The sequence below is a fragment of the Carcharodon carcharias genome, chromosome 3 (genome assembly GCF_017639515.1).
Source record: "Carcharodon carcharias isolate sCarCar2 chromosome 3, sCarCar2.pri, whole genome shotgun sequence".
NCBI lineage: Eukaryota > Metazoa > Chordata > Chondrichthyes > Lamniformes > Lamnidae > Carcharodon > Carcharodon carcharias.
This window is the reverse complement of record NC_054469.1, coordinates 68,298,747-68,325,868: the sequence shown is the minus strand read 5'-3', so window position 1 is coordinate 68,325,868 and position 27,122 is coordinate 68,298,747. Positions and strand designations below refer to the sequence as shown.

General features: G+C 44.6%; 1 protein-coding gene across 2 annotated transcripts in view; it reads right to left on the bottom strand.

Moving 5' to 3' along the window:
- The window catches only part of abcb4 (ATP-binding cassette, sub-family B (MDR/TAP), member 4), a 290,570-nt gene that overhangs the window by 46,734 nt on the left and 216,714 nt on the right, over nt 1-27,122 (bottom strand). For both annotated transcript variants that reach the window (XM_041183581.1, XM_041183582.1), the window contains 5 exons: nt 24,519-24,632; nt 12,003-12,113; nt 10,516-10,641; nt 7,209-7,412; nt 4,050-4,220 (listed from right to left, as the gene is read on the bottom strand). In XM_041183581.1, coding sequence (XP_041039515.1) covers nt 4,050-4,220; nt 7,209-7,412; nt 10,516-10,641; nt 12,003-12,113; nt 24,519-24,632 — 726 coding nt within the window. The remainder of the gene's footprint in view (nt 1-4,049; nt 4,221-7,208; nt 7,413-10,515; nt 10,642-12,002; nt 12,114-24,518; nt 24,633-27,122) is intronic.

Below are 27,122 nucleotides of genomic sequence, written 5' to 3'. Positions count from 1 at the left end.
CGCCGAGTGTAAAAGCGCACAGGCCACTCAAAATTGCTGTCAATTGCTCTTTTAAGGGGCTTAATTGGCCCTTTATCTGTCGGTGAGTGCGGTTCCAACTTCTGCACGTGCCTGCCGACTGAAATATCGTGAGCGGCGCGATGACATTGGGACATCCTCCCAATGTCATCGCACCCCATTAACTGGTCGTTCATCTCATTGCTATTTGTGAGATATTACTGCGTGCAAAATGGCTAGCATATTTGCCTATATAACAATAGTCACTGTACTTCAAAATAATATATTTTTAATTCTTTCATGGGATGCAAGTGTCACTGACAACATCAGCATCTGTTGCTGAACCCTAATTGCCCTTGAGAATGTGGTGGTTAGCTGCAGTCTATGTGGTCTTGGGAAGGGAGTTCCAGGTTTTTGATTCAGTGACACTGAAGGAATAATGATATAGTTCCAAGTCAGGATGATGCTACATACTGCTGTCACTGTGATGGAGGAAATGCCAATCAAGTGGGCTGCTTTGTCCTGAACGGTGTGAAGCTTCTTGAGTGTTGGTGGAGCTGCGCTTATCCAGGTAAGTGGAGAGTATCCCGTCACACTCCTGACTTCTGCCTTGTAGATGGTGGATAGGCTTTGGGGAATCAGGAGGTGAGTTACTCGTCGCAGGATTCCCAGCATCTGACCTGCTCTTGTACCCACAGTATTTATATGGCTAACCCAGTTCAGTTTCTGGTCAATGGTAATGCCCAAGAAGTTGATGGAAGGGTATTTAGCGATGCTAATACTGTTAAATGTCAAGGGGAGGTTGGATTCTCTCTTGTTGGAGGTAGTCATTGCCTGGCGCTTGCGTGGTGAAAATGTTATTTGCCACTTATCAGCCCAAACCTGAATATTGTCCAGGTCTTGTTGTAAATGGACATGGACTGTTTCAGCATCTGAGGTGTTGCAAACGGTACTGGACACAGTGAAAACATCAGTGTACATCCCCACTTCTGACCTTATGGTGGAGGAAGGGTCATTGATGAAACAGCTTAAGATGGTTAAGATGGAACTTCTGCAATGATGTCCTGGAGCTGATACGTTTGGCCACCAACAATTACAAATATCTTCCTTTGTGCCAATGGAGAATTTACCCCCACTACCACCCCCTCACCCTCCCTCCCCTACCCCAATTCCTATCGTCTTCAATTTTGCTTGGGCTTCTGAACGTCACACTCAGTTAAATGCTCTGATGTCAACAGCAGTCACTCTCACCTCATCTCTTGAATTCAGCTCCTTCGTCCATGTTTGGGCCAAGGCTGTAATAAGTCTGGAGCTGGTTGGCCCTGGAGGAACCCAAACTGAGTGTCAGTGAGCAGGATAAATTGCTGAATAAGTGCCATTTGGTAACACTGTTGACAACACCTTCCATATCTTTGCTGATGACGGAGAGTCTTCTGATGGCCATTTATTTGTCAGGTTGGATTTGTCCTGTTTTTTGTGTTAGGACATACCTGGGCAATTTTCCACATAGCCGGGTAGATGCCAATATTGTAGCTATACTGAAACAGTTTGGCTAGGGGCGCAGCTAGTTCTGGAACACAAGTCTTCAGTTTTACTACTGTATGTCATCAGGGCCCATAGTTTTTGCTGTATCCAGTGCAGTCAGTCATTTCTTGATATCACATGCAGAGAATCGAACTGACTGAAGGATGGGATCTGTGATGCTGGGGACCTCAAAAGGAGGTCGAGAGGTATCATCCACTCTGCACTTCCGGCTAAAAAAAAGTTGCAAATGCTTAAGCCTTATCTTTTGTGCTGACCTGGTGAGTTCTCCTGTCTTTGAGGATGGAGATGTTTGTGGAGCCACCTCCTCTGGCTGATTAATTGTCCACTATCATTCACAACTGGATGTGGCAGTGCTGCATAATTTTGATCTGATCCCTTGATTCCGTGATCAATTAGCTCCGATTATTGTATGCAGCTTCTATTGTTTAGTATGCAAGTAGTCCTGTGATGTAGCTTCACCAAGTTGGGATCTCATTTTTAGGTATGCCTGGTGCTGCTCCTGGCATACTGTCCTGCACTCCTCATTGAAACAGGGTTGATACCCCGGCTTATGGTAATGGTAGAGTGAGGGAAATGACAGTTCTGCTGCTGGTCATAGGCCTAAGTGCCTAATGGATGCCCAGCTTTGAGCTGCTAAATCTGTTCTGAATCCATTTAGTATGGTGGTGGCACCACACAACACAATGGAGGTATCCTCAGTGGGAAGATGGGCCTTTAACTGCACAAGGACTGTGTGGTGGTCACTCATACCAATATTGTCATGGAAAGATGCATCTGCATCAGGTAGATTGATAAGGACAAGGTCAAACAGGTTTTTTCTGATTATTGGTTCCCTCACCATATCACACAGGCCCAGTCTTCCAGATATGTCCTTCAGAACTAGGCCAGTTCAGTCAGTACTGGTACTACCAATGGTACTTGGTGATGGGTATTGAAGGCCCCCACTCAGAGTACATTCTGTGACACTGCCACCCTCAGTGCTTCTTCCGAGTGGTGTTCAACATAGAGGAGTACTGATTCATCAGCTGAGGGAGGGAAGTCAGTGGTAATCAGCAAGAGGTTTCCTTGCACATGTTTGGCCATAAGACTTTATGTAGTCCAGAGTCAATGTTGTGAATTCCCAGGGCAGTTCCCTGATATGGTGAGGGAACCAATAATCAGGAAAAACGTGTTTGACCTTGTCCTTATCAACTGTAAAACACCGTTCCACAACCTTTGGTGGATCTTTCTTGTCAAAGGGACAGGACATACCTAAGGGAGGTGATGGAAGAGTCTAGGAAGTTGTAAGGTATGATTCAGTGAGCATGGTTATGTCAGCTGTTAGTTGACTAGTCTATGGGACAGCTCAACCCAGCCCAGCTTCTACAAGAGACACAGGCTCCTGGTATCACCTGAGCTGCAAAGAAGCCACATGCAATTGAATTTTCCGCTTAGTGCATTATTCATTTCTCTCCCAATTTTGACACAAGTCCCTCGTTAGTAAAAATGACTGCAGGGTCGACTGGGCAGGATGTACGGTTGTTTTCAGTGTCTAGCTCGATGTTGGGTGATCATCCGGTTCTATCCCTTTTTGACTTCTTTGTAGCAGTTTGGTACAACTGAGTGGCTTGCTAGGCCATTTCAGAGGGTAGTTAAGAGTCAACCACATTGCTGTGGGTCTGGAGTCACATATAGGCCTGACTGGGTAAGGCTGGCAGATTTCCATCCCTAAAGAACATTTATGACCAGATCTGGTAGTTTCATGGTCACCATTACTGAGACTAGCTTTTAATTCTAGAGTTATTAATGAATTAATTTTAAATTCTACCAGCTTTCATGGTGGGATTTGAACTTAAGCACATTGTGACGTGCAGTGCTTTAAGATATTGTTGAAAGGCATGATTAGTTCCATCAATGGCAGTTTATCTTGGAATAATTTCCTTTTGTAGTTATGTGATTGTTCAAAGATAATGCAAAGTTCTCAAAAACGTTCCTAGTTATTAAATATGAACCTTTCCATAATTCACTTGAGATGTCACTTCCTGAAAGATATCAATAAGGTTGCCAGGCAAAAATCTCCCCCTTTTAAAGCCTTATTGGGTTCTATTTAACAAGGTGGTTTCATACATTGGTTATAATTATAATTTTGCTTTGCATAAATATTGACAAACAATATTTGGATCTGGTGTGCGGAGCCAGTGGGCAGGTGATTGGGCTCAGTTGCCAAATCCTGCCACAGAAATTTCAATTTTAAATCAGCCCCAGTGGAAACAGTACAGGTGGTGGGGCCAGGAAAAGAAAGCATTTTCTTTTTGTTTTCAGTTAAAACGTGAATCCCTATCTACTATTTTGCTACAGCAATGAATAGAGCAAATCTCAGTCCTCACTATTCCCAAGCCATTAGCTGAAGAGCACTTCATCACAAAATCTACAAGTTGGGCAATACTTCGCAACTAAAAAATCCTCCTTATTGCAGCAACATCACTAAATTAACGCAGATGATTTCACTAAATAAAAACAATCATTACCTTATCAAGAGCAACTTGAACAGTAGCTTCACTCTCAGCATCTAATGCAGACGTAGCTTCATCCAGCAGCAGAATCTTGGGATTGCGTACCAGAGCACGTGCAATGGCAATTCTTTGCTTCTGACCTCCGCTTAGTTGTGTGCCTCTTTCCCCAACTAATGTTTCAAATTTCTACAGTAAAACAATCAGGATTAGAGTTAGTGATATGTTGAAGCTGTCTATTTTTTTAAAAAAAATCCAATAAATTAGCCTCTTTTAATGATGACTGGACACCCCCACCATTCATAGTAATCAGGTAAGTAATGCCCACACTCTGCATATTGACAATTTTAAGAGATTATGAAAGGATTATCTGTCTTTGATGTGATAAGTGAATAATTGTTTGTTCGTTTTTGCAACAGATTGACCACTGGGGGGAATTTTTTCAATGACTTTTGTGAACAACTGCATTTTTCATTATGAAGTATGCTTGAATGACAGCTCTATTAGATTGTTGGAAGTTTATTTTTTTAATGTCCATTTCAAAGACATCCCAAGATCTGCCCATAGAAATATTAGTGAGTAGCTATGGAGGACACCCGGGAGGCATGGAGGGACATGGGGGTATGAGGGGCAATGGGGAGTATGAGGGAGCATGGGAAGGTTATGAGCTGGTATGGAGGGGGTATGGTTGGAGAATGCATTGGGTGGCTTGGGGGATATGAGGGTGGCTTGGAGGGGGCATGGGGTCAGCTGGGAGAGTGAGGGTTGAGTTTTAGCGAGCTTAAGATCAGTTGAGAGCTGGACTGTTGTCGCCGAAAACTAAGCTAATTCTTCTAAGCACCCACACTCCTCCCACATTGCATTACAGCTCACAAAACCCAAACCCCTCCATGCCCACATCTCTCAGAGACAAAAATATGGCATGTATGTTGTTAGGAGGCCGGCTCAGGTTTTGGAAGCTGGGAACAGGCCAGACTAGCGTTTCCCAGCCCAAAACAGAAATCTGAGCTCATATATTGATATGCATTTTATTTTGAATATACCTGACATCAACTGAGCTTCATGTTGCTGAATAGATCCAATGCCACATTTACATGCAGCTAGGAGATGACTGAAGCCTAGCCAGTCACAGCCAGGATGAGGTCCATCCACTCACATAGTTGTACGATTCTGATTCTACAGTGGAGCCAATGTGATTAACTGTATTATCATCGACGTACCTTTACCACTAACCTTTCTGATGATGTACTTAAACAATAATGGCAAACAAGAGACCGGTCCTAGTTAAAAGATTAGGTCCTCATTCTACTGAAAGCTACTTAACAGGTGAGGGCAGGGAAGGTACTAAGCTTAGCAGCAATTTCACTCCTTTCTCACTACAACAAAACTGCCTGTGCTGCACTTACTACACAGGCTCATACATAAAGAATGCCTGCTTAAGTGAGGTACAGAAAGCCTTCTGGTGTCTGTGGAACTGCACTCATGCCCAAGACAATACCTTTGAACTGAGAGAGAAAGCGCAGCGGGAGTGGGTTAGTAGAAAACATAGTGACATCACTTTAGGTGTGTCACTTGTAATGACCTTTGACCCAAAAGCAGTACAACAAGAACAATTTGTACTTTCTTTAAAAAGTCTGTCGAATTTGTTTTTAAGAATATTTGAAAGACTTTTAAGAATTTACATCAGTTGTAAAGGGATAAATTATAATTTGCATGGATAATAAAAAAACATTGGCCCATGTGAGCTGGTGAGCCTTGGCCTGGAAGCAGTACCAGCCTAAAGTTAAGAAAAAAGCTGAATGGTGGGCAGACACAAAGGAGAGCTCCACGTGCAAAGGAGAACTACAAACAGAGGAGCTGGAGGGTGAAGGCACAGATGCAGTCACAGAGAAAAGCTGACAGAGACAAAAAAGGGAACACAGAATTCTTGTGAGGAGAAGAAGCAAATCACTCTCAGGAAAAGATTTTTTTTTGGTTTGGCAGAAAAGGAGACAAGAGCTCTTGGAGATGCTGTGCAAGCTGGCTAAAAAGACCAAAAACCTGGAAAGCTGCGCTTCCGGAGACACCAAAGAGCTGGGTGTTCTTCCAGAAGTGGCCAAACCATGAACCAGGATATTATTGGTTCATTGAAAAGGAACTCTGGAAAGCTACACCACCAGGACTGGCACAGAAGAAGAAAGTAATACTGTTCCGTTCCCAATATAATAAATAGAAGACCACAGGCTGTAACCTCCGACTAGTGTCAGAAAGCGCTGGCTCGCAGAATTTGGAAGAAATAAATGCACACTTATCTGGTCCTGAAAATTGCGTGGCCACTTCCATTTGCTGGAGCTGCTTGGGGCCTGCATTAAAAAACTCCTCGCAGGCCCCAGCGAATTCTAGGTCCAACATATTCAAGGAGGCTCCGCCCCCTTTTTAACGCACTTGCTTCCGTAAAGCAGGTAAGTTTAAACAGCCAGGGAAATTGACAGGCCAGGGAAAAGTTAAGTGTCTAAGGTGTCTAGCTAGGTGGGATTTGGGGGTTGGGGGTGTCCAGAGGTTGGGGGGCCTGGGTCCAGAGGTCAGGGAGGAGGGGGGAAATGGGAGGGTCCGGAATTCATTGAGGGGGAGGGAAACGGAGGTCTGTGGGGGGTCCAAGGTCTGGGTGGGGGTCCAAGGTCAGTAGGGGGGTGGTGCAAATGGGGTTATCAGAGGTTGGGGAGGGGGATGGGGGTTCCTGTGTGGGGCATGGTTGGGTGGGGGGGGGAGGTGAGGTGGTAGGAGAGTCCTGTGGGGTCAGTCTTGGTCTTTACAATAACTATCCAGAAGTTAGAAGAGGTTTTAATTCTTCTAACTTCTTCTGGGTAACTTTTAGTATAATCCCAGCAGAACCATCCGAAGTTTGTGATTTAAATCACATTTTCAGATGGTTCCCAGCCCAAGTGCAATTGTCCAGGTGAAGTTAGCACTTCTGGGCAACTGCCGTGCAAACGCTTACATGGGAACTTGCCAGAGGGATTCCCTAGTGCATCTTTCGGGTACCCCCCAGATCCGACGCTGGGGAGTGTGGAAATTACAGGCCAAACAGTCTCACAGGGAAACGGAGGTGAGCTTATCAAAGCAGTAATCAAGCTTTGAGAATCCAGTTATCCATAAAGTAATTCCATTAGTTCAAAAGCAAAGAAGGTCAGTACTTACTTTTGGCAATTTCATAATGAAATCATAGGCATTAGCTTCCTTGGTAGCTTCTTCAATCTCCGTCATGCTGACATCTTCACGACCATAGCGAATGTTTTCAGCTATCGTGGTAGCAAAGAGGATAGGTTCCTGGTTCACGACCCCAATCATTTCCCTGAGATGCATAACATTCAACGTTCGGATATCGTGTCCATCAAGCAGAATCTGTTGAAAAAATTATACATTTAAGCCAATAAAAATGCTATCACAGATTTTGAAGTACTGTGTGTGAAAACCATTGCCATAAAAAGCTGTGTGAACTTCACAGCAGAGCAAATTTGTCAATGATGACACATAATGTTCAGATGAATCAAAATGCATGAAGAGGTAGGAATTAAAAATAACAAGAATCTCTAGTTGTGTATACCAAGACAACAAGCATAAACCTCAAAAAACCTGACCCAGGCCATAATATAAGGACAGGCAGATTGTGAATTTGTGTTGGTTCTGGTACTTTTCCCCAGTACTGTTAGGTCCAGTGTTCATCTGTGACCTATACCCTATAGTGTGGGAAATGCTAATCCTCTCCAACCAGCAGATGGGAAGGCAGCTACAATGGGGACTTACCCACTCAGATCCACATAAATATAACCAATTCCAATTCTAAATAGATTCACTCTGGCTAAACAACTACGACTTTTCAATCAATCCATATGCCACATCCTTTTTGCCTTCATTGCTCCGATGGACATGGTGTCTGTATCACAAATGTCTCCCCATAACTATAGTTTCAATCTTTGGCATTATCCTGATGAACTTACACTGTTTACTCTCTGAAACTTTATTGCCTTTTCCACAATGGAGCAACCAAATTTGCCCACAATATTCTAACCAATATTATGTACATGTTTTATCATTACTTCTTTACTCCTATACTCTAGGCCCCTATTTATAAAACTCAAGATGCTGTTAGGCTTTTTAAAAAATTTGCAGTTTCAGAAATTTCCACATTCATCCAAACAATCCGGGGTGGGTGTGTGGGGCAGGGAGTTCAATCCCTAGTAATTTTAGTGAAAAAGCAAATACAAGCATGGTATGGTAAAACAGAACATTCTAATTCATATCACCTACAAAATACAGTTTAAAAACTGATATTATTATAATAATTTGTTATATTAAATAAAAACCTGAGGTTTCCAATTGCCAAGTGAATGTTCCCTGACTCTTGCAGAATCTGAGTGGTTTCTGTTTCAATTTGTGGGCAGGTAATTCCACAGACTAAGCATTCTCTTTGTGAAGAAGCTTTTTATAAAATCCTTTTTTTTCTGGTTACTTTAAGTATGTATCCTTCTGTCACTGTCTCACTGATAGTGGAAATAATTCATCACTGTACAATCTATCATAACTCTTTACAATCTTGTACACCTCTATGAGGTCATCGCTTAATCTTTCAGATTCAGCAAAAGAAAGTCCTAACTACGTGCAGTTTTTCCATTGTTTTTTCTGTTCTTCCTACAATGGGCTTCACAGTATTGTATGTAATAATCTAACAGTTAGCAACAAAGGTTTTGTATAAGTTCAACATTATCTCCTTTTTTATTCTATGTCTCCAGATACAAAACCAATGATTATGACTTTTCTACTTGCACTGCCACCTTTAATAGCTTGTGTAACTTTTTTATAGAGGATTCTACTTTCAGAATTTTTTTTTTCTTTCACGGGACATGGACGTCGCTGGCTAGGCCAGCATTTATTGCCCATCCCTAACTGCCCTCGAGAAGATGGTGGTGAGCTGCCTTCTTCAACCACTGCAGTCCATGTGGTGTATGTACACCCACAGTGCTTATGGGGAGGGAGTTCCAGGAATTTGACCCAGTAACAGTGAAGGAATTACAATATAGTTCCAAGTCAGGATGGTGTGTGGTTTGGAAGGGAACTTGCAGGTGGCGGTGTTCCCATGCATCTGCTGCTCTTGTCCTTCTGGGTGGTAGAGATTGTGAGTTTGGAAGGCACTGTCGAAGAAGCCCTGGGCTGTTGCTGCAATGCATCTTGGAGATGGTACCCACTGCTGCCACTGTGCGTCGGTGGTGTAAGAAGAATTGGATACAAATGCTCTTTTCTATTTAAAATATTACCATTTAAGGTATATTATTTCATCCCTAATTTTCACTTCATATTTTCTATGTGGAGCTGCAAGAGCTTATCCTGTAGCCTTTCTCAATCCTTGTTATAATTTGTTATACACCAATCTAAACTTTGACATTGTTCCCTCAATTCCTATGACCAGATCATTTCTGTATTATGTCTTACTGCAATCATATATAGCCTTAGTGAAACTGCACCTGGAGTATTGTGTGCAGTTTTTGTCTCCTTACCTAAGAAAAGATATACCTGCCATAGAGGGAGTGCAATGAAGGTTCACTAAACTAATTCCTGGGATGGAGGGATTGTCCTATGAGGAAAGATGAAATAGACTGGGCCTTTATTCTCTGAAGTTTAGAAGAATGAGAGGTGATCTCATTCAAACACACAACATTGTTACAGGGCTCGACACGGTAGGTGCAGGAAGGGTGTTTCCCTTGGCTGGGGAGGGAGTGGGGCTGGTCTAGAACCAGGGAACAAGTCTCAGAATAAGGTGCTGGCCATTTATGACTGAGGTGAGGAGAAATTTCTTCACTTGGAGGGTGGGGAATCTTTGGAATTCTCTACCCCAGGTGGCTAAGGAGGCTCAGTCATTGAGTATGTTCAAGACTGAGGTCAATAGATTTCAACATAATAAAAACATCAAAGGATACAGGTGCAGGGATGGTGCAGGAAAATGGTGTTGAAGCAGATGATCAGCCATGATTTCATTGAAAGGTGGACCGGGCTCGAAGGGTTGAATGGCCTACTATAGCTCCAATTTCTTATGTCTTACGTATACTATATGTCACTCTTGACGTATTATCTCAATACCCTTTGCTTTCCTTCCATGTTCATTTGTTTCAAATCATGCCCTTGCACTTCATCTTATGGATGCACAGGAACTGTACACTATTTTCTGCATGCGGGAGTTTGTCTGTAGACCTGCAGCTCTTACCTCAATCATCAGACAAAAAGAATGCTGTCCCATGACTTGTCCCACCCATAAGTTCAAATTGTCATGTTCTCGTTCTCCTATGGCCAGAGGGTAAGTTACCCACCACCATGGTTTCCTGTTGGAAACTTGCTGCACATTAAAATCTGTTTGCTAAGAATACCATGGTTTTGGAGCCCCTAGGTTTTGCTGCTAAAGCCCATTTGGCGGTTTAGCTACTTTATTTTCACAGTATGTTGTCAAATTCTTTACCATTCCATCTGCAGGGTCATAGAATCTCTGTAGAAGCTGGATGGTGGTGCTCTTTCCACAGCCACTGCTGCCAACTAGAGCAATTGTTTGCCCGCTTTTCAACTTCAGGTGCAGTCCTTTCAATATCTGCCATAAAACAATAGAGAAGGAAAAAGAAATAAGGTACCATTTGGTTTTAACATTTAAAGGTTTGTGTAACAATATTTTATTTCTGTTCTGAAAATTAAGGAGTAGTTAGACAGGACTGTGCAATTTTTTTCAGTCAAGGGGAAAAGGTCACGAACTTAAGGCTGATAGCAGAGTACCAATGTACTTTAACCAGAAATAAAAACAGAAAACATTAGAGATACACAGCAGGTCAGCCAGCATCTGTAAAAAGAGGAACAGAGTTACTGGGTTAAATTTTCCTGAGGTGTCAGGAGTCCTGTAGTTATGGCTGAAAGTAGGAGGCGGCTCTGTTTGTCTTCATCCAGTGGCAGGATGAAGGGCTGTATTTTGCTGGCAGCGATTAATTAAAGTGGCCTCAACCCAATCAAGGGCGTTTGACTGCCCCCAAGAGCTGCCGGCCAGCAGTGCTACCACTAGCAGTGGCCATTGTTGAGGCTGCAGCTGCAGGCAGAAGCTGCCTCAATGACTGGATGCCCTCAAAGAGAGTTAAATATTGTTGGTGGAAGCTGGGGCCAGGCAAGGATCACAGAATCACAGAATCTTAATGGCACAGAAGGAGGCCATTTGGCTCATTGTATCTACAGTGGCTCTCCGAAGGAGCATTATGACCTAGTGGCATTGCTCAGCTTTTACCCCGTACCCCTGCACGTTGTTTCTATTCAAATAATCATCTAATCCCCTCTTGAATGCCTCGATTGAACCTGCTTCCACCACACTTACAGGCAGTGCATTCCAGACTCAAACCACTCGTGGACCTAGCAATTGAGGGGATGTCCTGGGAATTTGGGAATGGGGGCAGCCAGTGATACTGGGAGGCACCTTCATGGGCCAGGATTGATGATATAGGATGGTCCCCCCAACCTGCCCCACCACCCCGAGAGCCCACTGGTCTCCCCAGAAGGCTCTCCTGGCTTAGGCAAAATGTCCAGAGAGGAAGGAAGTGACCCTTAATTAGCCACTTGAGTGGCTAAGTCCTGACAGGCATCAAAACCGCCAACCTTCCCGCTGCTGGCAACATGGCATGGCAGTGGGAAGATATCAGGAAGCACCCCACCACCACCCACCCTCCCAAAACCCAGGCATCTTCCTGCGCCATTTTGCCGGCCCTCCCGACTCCCAGCCCATCGCCAATCAGGGCCAACACCTTTCATAAGAAATCTTTGCAAAGTGCTTTAAGATTTTCATAGATGTAATATTACTTAATGTAAATGCAAGTATCCTTTTAATGGGTTAATTTGAGTAAATTGAGTAAAAACTCTTAATACATAAAAAACAAAGCACTGCAATCTTTGTATCTGAAGAATTAGAATGAGTCCTACCTCAACATCGGGCTGTGAAGGGTATTTGAAGTGCACATTTATAAATTCCACATCTCCTTTAATTTGACTAGGTTTATGTCCATTTGCTGAAAAACTATCAATTAATGGTTCCTGTAGTATGATAAAGAAAAATCAGCAAAATTAAATAAGATCATATTGTCCCATATAAAATTGCCAGTAGTAGCTGAGTAAATGCCAAAAAGTTGCATTTACACAGTATATAGAAATATAGAAAAGCGTCCCAAGAAGGTTCACAGAGGCATAAAGAAAATCCACATTGAAGCAAGGAAGTGGAGATTAAGAAGGGAAAGGAGAGAATCACAAAGAACAGGGGGGATTTAGGTATGAAACTAAGCAATTGAAGTTATGACTGTTAATAGTGGGACAAAGGGAGGGATGGATGCGTAGAGGGGCTAGATTCCTAGAAATTGCAAAATTTGGTGGGGGAGGAAGAATTGTAAGGCTGAGGCATTTATAAAGATAGTTAAAGATTAAGGCCATGGAATTAAATGCTATGATGAAAATGAGTAATTTCAGAGAAGGCAAAATACAGCATGTAACTGCATATAGCAGGTAAAATACAGAGGGCTAGATTTTGTGGACATTAATTAAGGATGGCATCCTGTCCCAAGAGATGCTGGCCCAATCAGAGGGCTTGCAGCTCAGCAGCCTCAGCAATGCTGTACTGACTAACTGGTTTGCCATAGTCATGTGACTCTGCCATCAGGCACTCTGCCTCTGGGGGCAGACATCTTAGGCCAGTTCAATAAAAACTCTCACAAGTACATGCTGAGGAAGTACAGCTGTCATTACACATGAAACATGGTGTCAGAGGTGAAGCAAAAATAGATTTGTGAGCCCTGCAAAATGAGCAGAGAAGACACTGAGAACCCAGGAACACAAAGGAGAGAATTTTCTCTTCGGCATGCGTTAGCGGGCCCCGCACGCCGACATGTACAATGACGTGCAGTGACGTCAAGCGTGTGTCCCGAAGTCACCACGCGTCATTCCGATCTTCCATTCAGCGGGCATGCACCGGAGTCGGCTGTGCGCCCACCAAACTGTCAAAGGCCTGTTAAGGCCATTAATCAACCAATTAAACATATTGACAGGGCTGCCATCCAACCTTAAGTTTGGCGGGCAGGCGAAGAGCCCAAGCGGCCTTCGCATTTTGCATGAAACCTCATCCACAGGCAGGTTAACGTTTCATGGTTTTATTAATTAAATATAAAATTTTTTGAAAATTCATAAACATGTCACATGAGGGGACATGTTTGAATAATTTTATTTTTTCTTTTTTTCCAACCTTACAACTGCACTTAATCTCCTTGAGGCAGAAAATTCTCCCCAGAAAGGTTCAAGTCTGCAAAAAAGCTGCTGAAAAGAACAAAATAAAACAGACCAAGGCTGCAAGTGAGACTGCTCAGAAAGGCACACAGGACAGCACAAATCTGCAAAAAGCTGCTGAGAAAGGGACAGAAGAAAAGCACACACCGGCTGCAAGTGAAAACTGGCTGCAGAGAAAAAGGACAAAGGAAATACAGAGAGAGGCTGCAAGTAAATTACTGAGTGAGTAAAAATGGCTGCAGTAAATTTTCCAATCCCATCTCCAATCCAATTGGAAAAAATAAGGCATGGCAAAACCGGTAGTTTTTCCACTTACAATGTAAGGAGAATACTAGGGGACAGGTGGTGGCATAGTGGTATTGTAACTGGACTAGTATTTCAGAGACCCAGGGTATTGCTCTGGGGACAAAAACAAAAAGCACTGAAAAAAACTCAGCAGGTCTGACAGCATCTGTGGAGAGAAAGACAGAGTTTCAACTTGAAACGTTAACTCTGTCTTTCTCTCCACAGATGCTATCAGACCTGCTGAGTTTGTCCAGCATTTTTTGTTTTTGTTTCAGATTTCCAGCATCCGCAGTATTTTGCTTTTATCTTATTGCTCTAGGGACCCGGGTTTAAATTCATGGCAGATGGTGAAATTTGAATTCAATAAAAATCTGGAATTAAAAGTCTGATAATGACCACAAAACCATTGCCGATTATCGTAAAAATCCATCTGGCTCACAAACGTCCTTTAGGGAAGGAAACCTGCCATCCTTACCTGGTTTGGCCCACATGTGACTCCAGACACACAACAATGTGGTTGACTCTTAAATGCCCTCTAAACAAGAGCAATTAGGGATGGGCAATAAATGCTAACCTAGCCAGCGACACCCACATCCCATGAATGAATTTTAAAAATGGCGTCATTATATGATTGCAATAGGCTTAGTTAACACGCCTGAACTGATAAGAGTAGCCACACTCCTAACACTGCTGGGGAGGGACTGCTACAAAGTGTATGCCACCCTCAACCTAACAGATGAGCAAAGAAAAAACAGAGGTTTTGAAAGTGTTGATTGCACATTTTGAACCCCAAGTGAATGTTACATATGAACATTATGTATTCAACACTAGAGTGAAAACGGGACCATTGAATGGTATGTCACGGCAGTAACGCAGCTAGCAGAATCACGTGAATTCAGACAGCTAAAAGATGATCTGATTAAAGATAGATTGGTCTTAGGTGTGAGAGACCCCTCAGTGAGAGCAAGTCTGCTGAAAGATGAGAAACTGACGCTGAAGAAAGCGATAGACGTATGTTGAAATGCAGAAGTTGTGAAAAAACAGCTAGAGCATATGTATGGTAGAGCAGATTAGAAGATAAATTATGCTGAACGACAGTTCAAGCCAAAAGAGCTGACAAAGGGCAGGATGCAAATACTGCAGAGGACAGCATGCGTGGAAAAAGAAGAATTGCCCAGCATGGGGAAAGCAGTGTTTAACTGCAAGAAGCAAAATCATTTTGCACACAAGTGTTTAACCAGGAGAAATTAAAAACAAGCCTATACAGATGGCCACTGGAGAGATATCAGCAGACGAGTCTGAAGAAGAACTATACACTATACAACATGTTGGTTCAGTCAAGCCCATAGTTGACAAATGGTTTGTGACTGTTACAATGATGACCCCAGAGGGAAAGTATCAAGGAAACAAGAAGTATCAGATAGACAGAGGTGCATCATGCAACATTATGACCTTCACAGACCTGTGCAAAGTGGCTCAACATGGCGATCCAAAAATGAAGCCCTTGAAAGTAAGACTGATGCTATAGGATGGCACAAAACTGATACCAAGAGGACAAATTAGTCTGACAGCCCAATGCAATGACAAGAAGGAAGATCTGGAGTTCCACATCCTAGATGGGACGCAACAGCCACTGATCTCAGCTGGAGCAAATCTAAAGCTTGGGTTGGTAACCCTGCATGTGCCAACAAAGAAAGTGCAACAAAAGAATCCAGAGCGAGGGAGACAGAAGACCCCAAAGAATGGGAGACAATATTCAAGTGAACCGCAAAACGGTTGCCAACCATGTCTGTGTAATGAAATGCATGAGCTGAAGGTAAATGAAGCAGCTCTACAGGAAAGTTGTCCTATCTAGGTGAGTGAAAAAATCAAGGTGAAATGACAGAAAGCCAAATTTCATTTTGACAAGACTGCCAAATCAATCACCAGAGCTGAGCACTGGAGAGCTAATCAGGGAGCAAACCTTCAACGCTCTCAACAGGAGTCAGCCCACATGAAAACTTGGTACACGAGTAGAGAAATTGTCACCTTGGTCATACGTGGTGGAAGTGAACGAATGAATATACTAGCACAACAGCAGGCATATCAGGACAACTAACAAAGTGTTGCTTCACAGCAATTGGGCAACAGGAAGAAGGGATTTCATCAGCTGTACTGAGTACAGACTATCATCAATCCCAAAGTCTATGAATCTCCAATAACAGCAATGGAACACCAACAGTCACCAAGGCAACAAGTTTCACAGGAACGACACTCTCCAGATAAGGAACATCACCCAGACAGCCAATGTCAATGTGCACGTGTTCCATTAAGAGTCCTGCATGGTTTAAAGACTATGGGTGGGATTTTTGCATCCCGCCCGTTTCATGGCAGGCAGGAGCAGAGTGTCCAGCGGCAGACAAGAAGTCAGAATTCTGCTGGCGTAAAAACAGCTTCCAAATCTCCTGATGGTGGGATTATGGTAGGTCAGTTATCCCTCCGATTAGTGCCATTTGCATTCATTAACATCTCATGAATGCTCATTAAAACAGCTGCTTGCTAGAATCTTGCCAGGCCTTCCAATCTTGCGTCATGCCAGCGGAAAATTACATCAGCCTCAAACCCGTTTGAAAAGGGGTGGTGTGAACACATCAGACCTCAATTCACTGGTAACTTTGAGGTGAGTGGAACATACCTAGCCTACCTGCCATAGCCCTGCACTGGTCGTTTGCGATGAATGCCACTCTGTTGGGGCTGTAGGGTTGATCTGCTCCTACTCTTTACCTACACTGTCCCGAAGAACACTGCTGTGCTGTGGCACTCATGCAGGCCTCCACTTTCAGAAACTTCAACCAGGGGTGGGCTGTGAGGCGAGAGTGGGGTAAATGTAGGCACAGTGCTGTTGAAGAGGGAGTTCCAGGATTTTGACTCAGCGACAGTGAAGGAACGACGATATAATTCCAAGTCAGGATGGTGAGTGGCTTAGAGGGGAACTTCCAGGTGCTGGTGTTCCATGTGTCTGCTGTGAGTGGATGCCCTTTGGCTCATTAGGAATGTCAAATCTGGTGAACATTGACCACCTTGAAAACACAAGGTGGTCAATGGGGAAGGAAGGTTGTGTAATGGCAGTGAGGGGGAAGGGAAAAACAAGGGGGCCTTTTTGGGCTCACCCCCTAACTTCTTGTTTCCAGGAGTGAACAGGAGTCAGCTTAGAAAGAATGGAGTAAGACCTCCATGCAATGAAATCCACTGAAACCCATGGCTTCATTAGCATTGTTAAAGGGCTACTCAGAATTCAATGACTTCACATCACAGTCACTGTATTTCAAGAGTAACACACAGGAAATAGAATTTAGGAATGCATAGTGATGGAGGCACAACTTTATCATATATGACATTTCATCAATGAAGGCCTGTCACCTGTTCACCAGATTTGACATTCCTAATGAGCCATAGGGCATCCACTCACAGCAGACACATGGAACACCAGCACCTGGAAGTTCCCCTCCAAGCCACTCACCATCCTGACTTGGAAGTATATCGCCGTTCCTTCACTGTCGCTGGGTCAAAATCCTGGAACTCCCTCTCCAACAGCACTGTGGGTGTACCTACACCACAGATACTGCAGCAGTTCAAGAAGGCAGCTCACCACCACTTTCTCAAGGGCAATTAGGGATGGGCAATAAATGTTGGGCTAGCCAACGATGCCCACATCCATAAATTAATTTTAAAAAATGATTGCTAATTAATATGCCACATCATGATTGGAGCACAGAGCGAGGTTGGGTCACTCATCTCAATTAAACTTTAGCAATCCGCGCAGGGCTCAAGATGTTACATTTCTGCAATACTACCTTGGTCACCTCAATGTGTGTGCTAGTGCCTCAGGGACAAGCTGGCATCAGCCACCATGCAAGTAGGGCAGGAAAATCTATAGACCCCTAAAGTTTCCATATGCTTCATCTTATGAGCTTCACTTTCTTGCCCCTTGAATCATTAATGTCTTCAATGTTTCCTTTCAGAGCGAAGGCAAAAGCACATATGGATCCAGTGCTCAATGCTGCCTTTATCAGGGTCCTAATGCAATGGAAGAGGTAAAGGAGGGAGAGATGACTCCACACAGCTCCAGCAAGAGTGACATGAGAGGCGGAGCCACAGAATGAACAGGAAGGTCAGGAGGAGAAACCCAGACAATGGGAGCGATTCAGCAGACCTAGGGTTTATTTCCTAATTACAAATGAGTGAGAGGCAATGCTGTGCATATCTGCGCTTGTACTGAGCTCTGGTACATCACATATGCCACGTTCTTTGTGAAGATCTGATACCACATGGAGTTGGAGGGTATCCACTGCCAGTGGCTTTGAAGGTGATCGCAGCGCTACATTTATTTGCCTCCAGGTCTTTCCACGGATCGACGAGTGACCTGTGTGGTATCTCTCAGTCCACAGATGCCCTTTACAGGAAGGCCCATCATTATGTCAGGTTTGCTCTGGATGAAGATTGCCAGGCTGCAAGATTCACCGGCTTTGCTGCCATCTCAGGCTTCCAAAAAGAGTGGAAGATGCAATAGACTGCACCCATGTGACTATACGGGCTCCATGGCAGCAGCCCCTAATGTTTATAAACCACAAGGGCTATCATTCCATCAATGTACAATTGGTGTGTGATCATTAGAAGCACATAATGAATATTTGTGCACGGTACCCTGGGTTTTGTCATGACTTTTACATCCTGAGTCACTCCCAGGTGCCTGAGATTTTCGAGGGGCCATTATGTCTGCAGGGATGGTGCTTGGGGATGAGGGGTACCCACTGAATTGCTGGCTGATGACACCGGTGTATCACCCTCAGAGCCTTCCGAGGATAGGTACAATGCTACTCACAGCTCCACACGCTCCCTTATAGAACAGACCATAGGGCTTCTGAAGACACACTTCAGATGCCTGGACTGTTCAGGTGGCTCACTCCAATACCCTCCCGATAGGGTTTCCCACATAATCCCAGTGTGTTGCGCCCTTCACAACCTGGCTATGCAAAGGGGTGCTAGAGGATGAACTGGTGGAGGATAAGAGCTCATTGGACAATGAAGATCCGGAGGCCCAGGAACCTGAAGAGGCTGCCGAGGGTCAGTATGAGCATGATCAGGCCATGGAGGAAGGACGACATGCCCGTGATACACTAATTGCTGACAGGTTCCAGGAAGAGTAATGTTAAGTGAGGGCATATGGCCACATCTCTCCTAGCCCTCAATTCCATTTACTTTCATCTCAGGGGAAGTCCACCCATTTGCAGCTGGAATGAGTCCCGGATTCACAGCTGCTCGTCCTGGTCTCATGAACCACCAGGTCATGATCTTTGCTTTGGTCCATGGGGCCCTGTGGGTGAGCTCACTCTGGGAACTGAGAACCCACTTAGGAACAAGAACGATGTGAGGGAAGACTTGAAGCCTTCGCCGCTATCCAATGATGCAAACAGTGCTGTGACTGAGGTGTGGACATGCCAAGGGATCTCCTCCTCCCATGCGTGTCTTTTTTTCTGCCACTACCACTTAGGAGGCACAAATGCTGCTAGAATATCAATGCTGTTGAGCTGCCCTCACTCCATGGTGTTCCTTGAGGAAGATGGGTAAGAAATGCTTACATCACACATTTCCAATAAAGATTTAAACACATCTCCCTGACATCATGCAAGGGTGTGGAGACTATTTAGCTGAGGTTGACATCACAGGAATGTGAATCTCACAGTGGGACACTGAGTGGGAGGAAGGCTAAACCGCAAAATAAGAGGATTCCAAAGAACAAAATCATAGCACCCTCAGTTGCCCAAAATATTCACATAACCATCAAATGTATTAACAAAAGTGCAAGTTCTTTACATGTCTAGCACAGCCATGACCCAAAAGTGACATCAATTTTTAACTTTTCTCACTCTTCCACTACACTGGATGCAGCCCCGACATCCGCAGCAGAGGTGGAGGCAGCCTGCTGACTGCTATATCCTGATGTCTATGTCTGTGATGACCTTGGCAGACATCCTCTGGTGACCTGAGGCCTGGAGGGCCCAGGCCTGATATGGGTCGCTTACTCAGGGGCAGAAGCACCCTCGGCGGCCTGAAAAGCTGGAGTGGATGGGGTCACAGGCAGAGGGGGCTGTGAGTGGCTGCACACCTTTGGAGTGTCCTGAGAGGAGGCCACCGGGGCGTCCGGCTGATGCTCATCTTCCCTGTGGGTGCCTGAGGGCCCCACCCTGATTCCTGCAGGAGATGGTGCCCCTGGAGGGAGGTCAAGGTGTTTCGCCCCGATGTAGCCTACATCCTGATGGTGCCCAGCAGGGAGTGTGGTCATGGAGTGCAGGGTCGAACTGAAATCCGGCAAGGCCTGTGGGAAAAAAGTCTCCATGGCGGTTGCCAGCCTTCCCATGGTGACCATGAGGTGCTCGCATGTCAGCGCCACCACATCAGACAGAACCTGACGGACTCCTCCAGCATTCACTCTAGTCTGCTGAGTGACTGTAAAATCTCTGCCTGATGTTCTGCCACCTGTTGTTGCATCTCCAGCATTGATTTATTGGTCGCTTCCAGAGGGTCATCATCCAATTCGGACTGAGCGGGTAGCTGGTCTCCAGCAGCCCTCCAAGTGCCGGAGACCTGCGCTGTCACTGCCTCCGACTGCTGCAGGGACGTGATAGTGAGGTGTTCCCCAGAAAGTGAGTCCGAGCCTAATATACATCTGTGCTTCACCAACGTGTATCTCTCTGAGCTGGTGGAGGATGAGTGGGAACACTGTGATGGTTCTTCCAGAGCTTCCTCTTCAGATGTGGTCTGGGGGCTTGGACTGGTGCTCGACTGGCTTAGGGGCCTCAGTCTTCCTGTGCTTAGAAAATAGAAAATAAAGTTTCAGTCAATGAGCATGAGCTATTTAAGACTGCATGTGACGCACTGTGAATGTCAGGATTTGAAGAGGTGATTGATCAGTAATCGATTCCAGGTTGCTGGGAGAGGCCGATCTCCCCTTCCCCACAGGAGTGATCCCTGTCCTCCCCGGCCAGCTTGGCTGCAGCCTCCTCAAACTCAGTGAGGGCAATGATGTTGGCCGCCCCTTCCCCGGCCTGTGCTCTCTCGTGCCTGTTGTGCGCTAGCTTGGCCTGTATGAAGACTAAAGGCATGTGATGAGAAGGGATGGAGCAGAGGCTGGATGAGATGCATGTCCCCTGTGTGTAGTGAGTCCTCCCCAAAAGGGCCAGAGGATGGAGTGTGAGCAACATGATAGATGGGATGGGGGTGATGTGAAAATCTCGGTGAGAGAATGAGTGTTGATATGTGTCCCCCGCTAATGGTTGCATGAGACCCCTGAAGAGAGTAGCTGTTAGAATGCATGATGTCATGATGAGAGTTTGATATGGAAGGGAGTTGAAGGATGACTTACACTGGTGGAGCGGATGAGATCATTCATCCTCTTCCTGCACTGGATGGCATTTCGGGCATGGTTGCCAGCCAGGCTGATCTGCTCCCCGACAGCCCCCCAGGCCAGAAAAGTGAGGCTGCTGCTCTTTCTGCAGCCATCCCTGGAATACAGAACTTGCCTGTGCACCTGCAACCTTCTGATCAAGACCTGGAGGGCCTGGTGGGTGAAGCAGGGTGTTGCCTTCTTCTTGAGGCCTTCAGCCTTCTTCTTCTGGCTGCAAGACAGATAGGCTGAAGAGAGTGAGATTATGTGTTGGACCAGCCTTTAAATGTGTGGCCCGGACCTTTGACCCTGCCAGCGTACTTTTTATTCATTCACGGGATGAGGACTTCGCTGGCTGGGCCAGCATTTATTGTCCAACCCTAGTTGCCCTTCAGAAGCTGGTGCTGAGCTGACTTCTTGAACCGCTGCAGTCCACGTGGTGTAGGTACACCCACAGTACTCTTCGGAAGGGAGTTCCAGAATTTTGATCCAGCGATTGTGAAGGAACAGCGATATATTTCCAAGTCAGGATGGTGAGTGACCTGGAGGGGAACTTCCAGGTGGTGTTCTCATGTATCAGTTGCCCTTGTCCTTCTCGATGGTAGTGGTTGTGGGTTTGGAAGATGCTGTCTAAGGAGCCTTGGTGAGTTTCTGCAGTGCATCTTGTAGATGGTACACACTGCTGCTACTGTGGGTCAGTGGTGGAGGGAGTGAATGTTTGTGGATGTGGTGCCAATCAAGTGGGCAGCTTTGTCCTGGATGGTGTCAAACCTCTTGAGTGTTGTGGGAGCTGCACTCGTCCAGGCAAGAGAGGAGTATTCCAACACACTCCTGACTTGTGCCTTGCAGATGGTGCTCAGGGGTTGGGGAGTCTGCTGACAGCAGGTGGACGAATCAGCTCCCAGCCCACCAGTTGATTTGACCTGATACTCGCCTGTAAATAATTAATGATCCTCCAAGTGTGGAATCAGGCATGAGTTCCCGCCATTCCAGCCAGCGGGATGGGCGCTACCGAAACTGCCCGTCACTGCACTTAGTCTCATAAATGGAAAATTCTGCCCCATGTTTGCAATGCATGTGCAGAGTCTGACCAGTAGACCAAACAGTCATTAGTGCAAGAGAACGGACAGTATATAGTGGGTAATTTGGGCAATTCACATTCACACATGATTGCGCAGGCAAATGTGTCTTCTGTTCACTGGGAAAAATGATGTTCTATCTTCCTTTTAATATGAAAAAGGGGATTTTTTTAATATGAAAAGGGCTGTGCATGTTATTTTTCTGTGAAAAGGGGGATGTTTGGGTTTTGGAAATGCAATGCTGTATTGACTAGCTGGCTTGCTGTAGTGATGTGATTCTACCATGAGGCACTCTGCCTCTGAGGGCAGACATCTTAGGTCAGTTAAATAAAAGCTCTCACTGAGTACACACTGAAGTATTACAGCTGGCCTTGAACATGAAACAGCCCCAGAGGTGGCCATTGCTGAGGCTGCAACTGTAAAGAGAGGGCAGCTCAATGCTCAGGCGCCCTCGAAGACAGCTAAGTGGGATTGGGAACATTGGGACAAAGTAGGAAGGCCCTGGCGATCAGGAGAGGGGGAGCATCCCTGAGCGCTGGTGGCGACATTTCCATGAGAGGCAGCCATTGCTGCCAGGAGAACCCTCCAGGGTCACAGAGTACGAGTAAAGAGTCCCTCGCACTGGAGCCCACTTGGACACAAGGTTTCCCCACATAATGGCAGCCCCCCCAACACAGTCAAAAACCCTATGGAGGTGGGAAGGGGCCCTTAATCATCCGTGGCTCAAAAAGTTTCTTGGTGGGTGGCTCATCTGCCAACTTCTATGCCGTTGGCAAAATGGCAAGGTGGCAAGAAGACATCAGACCCCCCCCAACACTTTCCAGTGCCATTTTGCCAACCTTTGTGCCTCACAGCCCAGCACCAAAGTGCCTAGAAAATTTCAGCCAGAATATCTCAACAATATCTACTGTTTATTATTAAACATTCAGATTAGGTGGTTTAGATATTTCCAAAAAGGTAAATAGTTCATAAAATTATGATTATTAAAAATTAATGTTTCTTAAGCTTCTTTATTTTGTGATAAGGAGGTATTAGTTAATGCAATTTTGGAATTATTAAGCCTTTAAATAACTTTTCATTACATCTCTATTTCATCCCTTCTATGTGTATTTGGTTTTTGAACAGATCTTTGTGTTTACTCAGCAGAAGTAGTTATTTGTATTTCCCTTATTTAGAAATTATTTTGCAAGAAATACATTGTGAATTGAAGTATTCCCACAAAAAAATAAAATTACTACAAATATTATTTTCCAAAATTTAATGCCCCTGTAGGGTGAGCTGCACGTGGAGACATTGCAGGTGCCCTGAATCTTTAGATGAGGTCTGAAGCCCAAATTTAGGCTGGCTTCGGGCCTCTCTCTTCCTGCACGCACTGCTCATCCAAAAATGGGCCTAGGCTAATTTCAACCCTAAAATTTTTAAAGAACATTAAGAACAATAGTTAAATGATAAAATTCAGTTCAGGAACAGACAAATAGCAGGGAAGGGCCAGCAACTGCACTTGGGGCCTAGCAGCCACCACAGGTCTGAAAGGAAGGCGCGTCCCTCACGTGACCCTTGGGGCCCCTCTCCCCCTCTCCAGGTCAATGTAAGTTGCCCACATTGCTGACTGAAAATGCCAGTTGGCACAGGAATGAGGCCTTAATGGGCCCCTTAAATTCCATCGATAAAAGCAAAATACTGCGGATGCTGGAAATCTGAAATAAAAGCAAAAATAGCTGGAAAAGCTCAGCAGCTCTGACAGATCTGTGGAGAGGAAGACAGAGTTAACGTTTCGAGTCTGTATGACTCTTCATCAGAATTACAGAACCCTTAATATTCCACAGTTGGCTTCACTGGCTGCCCATCGATTGCTGTCCATGATTCACTCTCATTCAAACTGGCTCAGGGCGGGGTTTCTGGTAGAAACCAGCATGGAGGTGGCAGTGCCAAATTACGCACCCGCCCAACTCCAGCCTGGACCGTAAGCCTTTTAAGAATCCTGCACTTAATTGTGAACAGTGCTGGTGAACAGAACACTATTACTAAAGGCACCAACTGGTTACTCTATAACTGGTTTCAAACTTTGTCCACAGGCAAGGCCATCTAGAAGAAACAGAGCACTTGTCCTTGACAACACTGTTGATTAAGATGAGCAGAGAAGCTGACAGGTGCAACGGAGTCTAATAGGGCAATTTTAATTTCACTATAATTTTCATCCATCCAGGGATCTAGGGGCTTAAATGTACAAAATAAATCTTTACATTCTGGATTCCTGGCCACGCAAAATATATTGTGCATGTAAATTTGATGCTTGATGACCTTTCTCTCAGGCTCTCATTCCAGTTAGTGTTTATCAGTGTACAATAGTTTACATGTGCTGTGATGAAATGATAAGGTCACCTGATCCATGATTTGGAAGACCACATATGCTGCTCCTCTTGCACTGGCGAGTGCTTCAATGTTTGGTGAAGTCTGGCCAATGGCAAATGCGCCAATCAGGATTGAAAAGAACACCTGAAGATTTAAAAATAAGCATGGAAATTAAAAAAAGGCTGCTGCTACTGGCAAAAGAATGCTAGCATTGCTATTTGTTTGTTCCTGGTCTGAATTTCATCATCTAATTATTGTTCTTTAAAAATCTTAGGGTTGAAATCAGTCTAGGCCCATTTTTGGATGAGCAGTGCATGCCTGAGTCCAGCCTAAATTTGAGCTTCACACCTCATCTAAATATTCAGGGCACCTGCAATGCCTCCACAGGCAGCTCAGCCTACGGGCCATTACATTTTGGGCCAACTGCCTCACCAACAGTGAATTCCGGATTTGTGCTCTTGGCACTGGAACTCTCAATTTATACAGAGGTCAGTGCTGGAAGCACTACATTGTAAAACTTTACACCACCAAAAACTCTGAACAGCACAAATAATACAACCCCTGGCTGGTAGCTCCTTGGCTAATACACTCACTTGAAAAGAACATAGGAAAGGAGGAAATAGGAGCAAGAGAAGGCCATTCAGCCCCTTGAATCTGCTCTGCCATTCAGTTAGGTTATAGCTGATCTTCTACCACAATAACATTTTCCCATATCCCTTGATATCTTTAGTAGCTAGAAATTTATTGATCATTGTCTTGAAGATACTCAGTGACTAAGCGTTCGCAGCCCCCTGGGGTAGAGAATTCCAATGATTTACCACCCATTGAGTGATGAAATTCCTCCTCATCCCAGTCCTAAATGGCCTTCCCCTTATTCTGAGACTGTATCCCGTTGGATATAGCCCCCCCACCCCCTACAGCCAGAGGAAACATCCTTCCTGCATCTAGCCTGTTGAGCCCTTCAAGAATTTTGTATGCTTCAGTAAGATCACCTCTCATTCTTCTAAACTCTACTGAATACATGCCAAGTCTCCTCAATCTCTCCTCATAAGACAATCCGGCCATTCCAAGAATCAGTTTCTAGTGAACCTTCATTGTACTCCCTCTATGGCAAGTATATCCTTCCTTAGGTAAGAAGATTATTCCACTGATATTAATAAGATTAATTTGTAAGTAGGGAGGCTGGTTAGCTTAGTTGGCTGGATATCTAACGTGTGGTTTAGAATAATGCCGACAGCGTGGGTTTGATTCCCACTCTAGCTGAGGTAGCCTTGAGACCTGCCTCCCCGCTCTGCTCCCGAGAGCAGAAGGAAATGCCAAACTACCACTGCCAAGAAAATGGCAGAGGATGAAGCATCAGCAGGCAATGAGCCAAGGACCTGCTTTTAGGCAGAGCACAAATTACTGACTGATAACTAAATTTGTAAGTATTCAGAAACGTAAGCCTAAAAGTTCTAGAGGTAGATTTTATAACATAATGATTCTGGGATAAAGCTTTCTGTGGTAGGCTCCCATAGTAGGAAATCTGGAGCTAAATCTGGGTTTCCGATTCACTATTAGGGTAATTTTCCATTCATTAATTTTAGTGGATGAGAAGTTTGTGGGCTGCAGCTCAGGTGTACTTATCTTGTTCCTGAATTTCTGATTTTAATTCCCAGTGTGTGAAGCTATATGCAGTGAGTTTCAAACCATAAAATTTACTGAGAATTTAACCTGGGAGCTGTGAATCATCACAGCATGATGGATGATTTGCTCCACCATTAGTTTCACAAAAATGGCATCACACACTTAATATCTGCATGATATTTCATGAAGTTACTGCATTTGCACATTAATTGACCACAGAAAGTCAAGTTTAGTAATTATAAGTGTTTGTGCTCTTTTAATTACAATGGTAATGATAAATGATTAACAATTAATCCCCCTTGCCTAAGAAAGTCTAATTCCTTCAGGTTTTAATTGTTGTTGGAGATTTTAAAAATGTTGCATTTTATCTTTGGTGTTAAATGAGATGTCCACTCTGGCAAGATGTAACCCATATTGATATTTGTATCCATAATTCTCTACACATGGGGTCCAATCTCAGCCAGGATATCAGGAGAAATTCACAAGTGGACATGAGGCACTAACACACAGGCAGAAAAAGTAAATCATAGGTAAAGTTAATTGGGACCATTTTCCTCCACATCCTTGTCGACAGTTAGGTCAACAGATATAGGGGCTACATGCTGTTCATACTCTCAGACAAATAAAAATGGTACAAATCATTAAGCACTGCACTTGTCTTTTGGACATAAATTGGTTGCACAACAGCCTAATTTAGCCCTGGGATGGTTTGCACCAAATCTTTGCTGGTGTTGGTGCCACTGCTACATTTGCGAGGCACACATTGTAGCCACTCCCAGACAAACACCAAAAACAGCTGAATGTGTTAATTAAGCACTTAATGTCTTCTGAAGATCGAACTCCTTTACAGAATTAGCTCTTGATGAGCAGGCTTTGGGTATGTCCTCTCAGAATTCTTCAATGGCCCCTGTGGCTGTTGTGAACATTTGAGAAAGAACCCTTCAGTTAGGAGGAGCAGGAGTGATCACCAAATTCACAGGCATCGTGATCACCCACCCCAACCCAGTA